Genomic DNA, 4,861 nt, shown 5'->3' with positions numbered 1-4,861 from the left:
TTATTATTATTATTATTATTATTATTATTATTATTATTATTATTATTTATTTTTTATTTTTTAGAAAGGGTCTGTATATGGGCCATGATTAATAAATTTAAAAAATATTACCTTTTTATACCCACAAATCAGTCTAAGACAAAAATTATGAAGCAGCAGTTGGCAGAGAGGACCCAGCTTTGTCCCATGATGGCCCAGCAGGCCATGATGTTAAATCGGTGAAACAAATGTGCTAAAGCCATCCTGATTTCTATCTGGGCAAACCTTTTGCTTCTGATGTAAACCTGGGAGGTCAACCACAGATTCAAATGAAAAGATCATATATTCTGTGGAAAAAACAAAAAATGTAATTCATCCTTTTAACTCACAAGCTGCTTTGTGCTGACATTCACATGGAGCTTTTCTTACAAAGGTTTTTGTGCAAACCCAGATTTCCACTTCTTAAAAAAATGCATTTGAATCTGTTTTCATGGGTAAAAACAAACAAACTCAGAGTTTGAGCAGCAAAGAGGACAGAGTTCATGGTTTAACTGGTTCACTGCAAGTTGTTTTAGGGGCAGCCTTAAGAGACAAGATTTTATACTTAAAACTTAAAAAAGCCAACGCTAACGTAAAATGATTGTGTAAATTATTATTTTAGACTTTTTCCTGTCAGCGTAGGATCTACTAAACAACTTCTGATGGTTAAATTCTGCTTTTCTTCCGTTCTCAATGGAATAAATATTTTTAGTAAAGAGAAAAGACAGAATAAAAGAAAAGCTGCAAAGCTCAGTGTCTTTAAATGTTTTGTTCCACCACTTATTTTACCTCTCCCTGTTCAGTTAGATAAATCCAGACACACATTCTATTTTATATTGATTGTCATTTGTGAACCATTTTATTATCATTTTTGTTTTGTAAATATTATAATTAAACAATGTATTAATCAGTTTTCTTTGCTTTTACGTGCAGGGTCACGAGGGGTTGGTGCCTATATCCTGGAAGTCACATGTCCATCACAGCCACATAAAGACAAGCAATTAACACTCACAGTGATACCTACTGATAATTTAGTATTAACATTTAATCTAACATTCATGATTTTGTTATTGGGAGGAAACTGAAACACCACATATACATAGGAAGAATGAATAAACTCTACAAAAGGTCCACAGGCAGGAGGCCACTGCACATATTTACAGACTTGTGGCGTGATTCTGTGTGAGTTCATAGTTATTTATTATAAGCAATTGCTCCTTAGAAAATGTTTGAGCTCATTACATCAATAAATCCCTCCAGATGCCATTAAAGCTACATTAAATGAGAAAAAGAAAAGAAAGACAAGGTAACATTTTCTGTTTCTGTGAGACTTGGAACAGCTTGTTGTCTATAATGATGTTAATTCTCAGCTAATGGTTAAATTTTGAGTGGTTTAAAGAATATCTTGCTTAAAAACAGTTCACATCAAATAATTACTGAGTGGTTGCTGAAATTGAAACACTTCTGAGGGATGAACTTCTCTGGCTCGGACAGTGATCTGGGTCACAATGAAGGAATCCTACAAGAACCTCAAGCGTCACTCCTTTAGGAAGAAAATACTGTCCATCCACCTGTAAGTAAGTCATGCTCAACTGGTCGTGCAAAACTTAGACAAATATAAGATGGATAAGATTAGTCCTCAAAGTTACTTAAAAAACTTTTTTTTTTTTTTCATGTGACTTAGCATGGGTTTGGTCAGTGTAAATAAAGCAATTAGAACAGCAGTAATTCTACTGAATTGTGTCCTTTTTATCCTGATAAACAATATTTCTTTACCTGAAACCAGGAAGGTCCAGCCACAATGTTTCACTCAATACAATGTCTAAATACTTCAAATGACACATCTTGTGAAGAATTCATCCACCTCCAAATAACGCATTGTTGCTGGTGTCATAGCCTGCCAGGAGGAAGAGAAAAGCCTGACCCACAATCTCATCTTCTGTCATCATGTTTTTTGTGAATTGTTCCTGCTGGCTTCTGGTTTAAAACTCATCAGAGTGGTTTCCAGTGTCAAACTTCTCCAAAGAGACACCCTTTTGTCCTGTTCGAGCACATCAGCTGAAGGAAGTCTCTATGCCTCTGCAAGCAAATGCATCATGTCATTATTTATCAGACGTTGTACAATGAGGAAATCTGCCTATGAAATAAAATTAAAAAGATTAAATCTGAAATATACTTGATCAAGAAGATGTTACTCTCTCTGCTTTATAATATTCTGTTTACTGCTGGTAAAACATGTATAAGCTTGTTGTATTGTTTAAGCTGAGACATGGTGTACCAGCTGCATTGGTCCAAAGACAAGTTGTCAAGATCAAAGCCAACATGGACCCCACATGTAATTGTTGTAAACAAACTCCAGCTACACACTTGCATACATTCTGGATCTTTCCCAATGTGTAGACCTATTGGCCATCTATTTTTGACACCTTCTCTGTGATATGTGGCAAAACTGTACTCTCATCACTGTTCATCTCATTATTCGAGGTGGCCCCTGTGGATATGTCCTTCAGCAAATACGAGAATAATTTCATTGCTTTTGGCTCTCTTCTGGCTAGGAGACTGTTTTATGCAGATGGAATGACCCACACCCCCAGCATATGAGCAATGGATAAGAGAAGTGATGTATTATATGCTTCTGGAAAAATTTAAATATGCCCTGAACGGTTCTGTAAAAAGATTCTGGGACACCTGGCAGCCTTTTGTGTCATATGTTGAAAACATGTCAATGCCTGCATAGGCTATTTTTGAATGTGTCTGATCCAGTGTGCGAGGGAAGGGGAGCTAGGGAATTTTATTTTGTTTTTTCCTTGGTGCATTTGTGTTATAAAATAATGAAAAGACCTTGATAAAAAAAATACAGATAACTTAAAAACAAAAGGTACTCTGGTGTTCATATGTAGAAGAAGAAAATAATTTTGTTGTTGCTGCTGTTTGTTTATAATATTTTCCAACAATAAATTACAATTCATCCATGGTTGCAAGTAAATCGCTTTATTTCCAAAAATGATTATACAGTACATATAGCAAATAAATATTTGAATGAATTGTAAGCAAATCACTCGTACTGTGTACACTCAAAAGTAAAAATGAGATTGCCATCAACTCAAAATTAAACCCAAGCATAAAAAACAGTCAGAATATTATGAGAAAATATGAGTGTCTTACTCTATCAAATCAAAAACACATTGTTTATTTTTTTAATTTCTTAAAAAATAATGTTAATAAAACATCATCAGAATCACCAGATAGTGGTTCAATGTTATTCTGAATTTTAATAGAAATTTTAATTAGACATTTAATAGAAATGAAAATGAACAAGTCTGTGCTTTTCTTGGATAAATATAAAATAAGACTGGCTGACCTTGATTTTTTTATTTTTTTTTTAATGGTTGTTTTGCTTTAAGGTTGTGCAAGAGGGATGCCGCTGTTTTTAAACTTTCATAAAGAATGATCCTGTATATTGTCTACAACAGAAATGTAAACAGACATGGTTAGATTGCACTTTTCTTTGACATGTTTCTTTGAAAAAACTTTGCTAGAATGTGAAAATTAGAAGCACTAATTCAAACTCCTACTCAGATTTCATTGTTGTTTTTGCTGTTAAGATTAGTAAAATAGACATCTTACTTAAATTTTTGTCTTCCAACACAAATAAGTACTTAGTATAGATCTATCCCCTAGCCTGATAAGACGTAAAAAGGTCCTATTCACACCTCCTTGGTGTTCATTATATTCCACTTATAAGCACCACAGTGATTTACTTGGGCCTCTTCAGGAATTGTGGAATGAGCAAAACAGCAGAGATATGCAGTGTTGAATGCACAAAGTGATATTGAACTACAACTTATAAGAAGGCATTTTCAAAAGGTGCGTATTTAATCATCTGATGGGACGTCTCCTTTGTCTCTTCTTGTGATTTTCACCAATATGTCACTTTTGGGTCCTAGAGTGCCAAATGATTTCAAGGGAAGAGGAGTCTGAAAGATGACAAAAATAGAGATATGGGTCAAACTATTTTTTTGAACACATCTAAAAGAACATTTGTGCATGCTTGTCTAATCAGCTATTTAAAATATTGACACATGTATATTGAAAATTAAGTGTGATAACATCTGACAAACAGTTAAATTACTGTTTAAACTTTTAATTATTTTATAGGCTAAGAAAGCTAAATTAAAATATAAAAATGTGTCCCACATATTTGATTGAAAAAGAGAAACCAGCAGCATAATTATTTTTATGCATGCTGAAAAACAAATTGGACACAGTGAAATACTGTTAAAAACCATGATCGTGTTTTTTTTCTTTCCCCATGCAGATAAACAGTTTAAATAATGAAAGCAATGATGGTATAATACAGCATTTTTTTTTCTTTTTGTTAAAAAAAAACAAACAAAAAAAAAAAACACCTTGGTCTCTGAGCAGGCCACAATGCTGAATCTGTGGAACAAATGTGCAAAAACCATTCTAATTTCCAGCTGGGCAAGTCTCATTCCCACACAGCTACGGGGTCCAGCTCCGAAGGGCAGGTATACAAATGGATGACGATTAGCCTTTGCCTCTGGTGTAAACCTGGGGGTAACCACAGATGACACCATTCAGAATTGTGAAACACACTACAGTAAATTAAACAAGTTGATTACAGACATACAGAGAGAAAAAAAAATCACTTTATAATCAGCTTCAAATAAACTGTTTTCAGCACAAGAACAAATAAAAACTGTCACCCTTAAAGAAAAGTAAAACCTCAACTACATTTTAAAACAAAACAAAACCCCTCTAGTTTCAGCTAGGACCAAACAAACAAACAAACAAACAAACAAACAAACAAACAAACAAACAA

The 4,861-nt window shown here is 33.9% G+C and overlaps 2 protein-coding genes across 3 annotated transcripts in view; both read right to left on the bottom strand.

Moving 5' to 3' along the window:
• The window catches only part of c10h12orf4 (chromosome 10 C12orf4 homolog), a 329,451-nt gene that overhangs the window by 180,638 nt on the left and 143,952 nt on the right, over window positions 1-4,861 (bottom strand). The window lies entirely within an intron of this gene.
• Window positions 3,393-4,861, bottom strand: part of LOC119416191 (thromboxane-A synthase) — an 8,590-nt gene continuing 7,121 nt past the window's right edge. The window contains exons 12-13 of the mRNA XM_037683388.1: window positions 4,428-4,590; window positions 3,393-3,995 (exon numbers count right to left, since the gene is read on the bottom strand). Coding sequence (XP_037539316.1) covers window positions 3,894-3,995; window positions 4,428-4,590 — 265 coding nt within the window. The 3' untranslated portion in view covers window positions 3,393-3,893. The remainder of the gene's footprint in view (window positions 3,996-4,427; window positions 4,591-4,861) is intronic.

The sequence above is a fragment of the Nematolebias whitei genome, chromosome 10 (assembly GCF_014905685.2).
Source record: "Nematolebias whitei isolate Nwh7 chromosome 10, NemWhi1, whole genome shotgun sequence".
Taxonomy (NCBI): Eukaryota; Metazoa; Chordata; class Actinopteri; order Cyprinodontiformes; family Rivulidae; genus Nematolebias; species Nematolebias whitei.
This window is presented reverse-complemented; position numbering and strand designations above follow the sequence as displayed.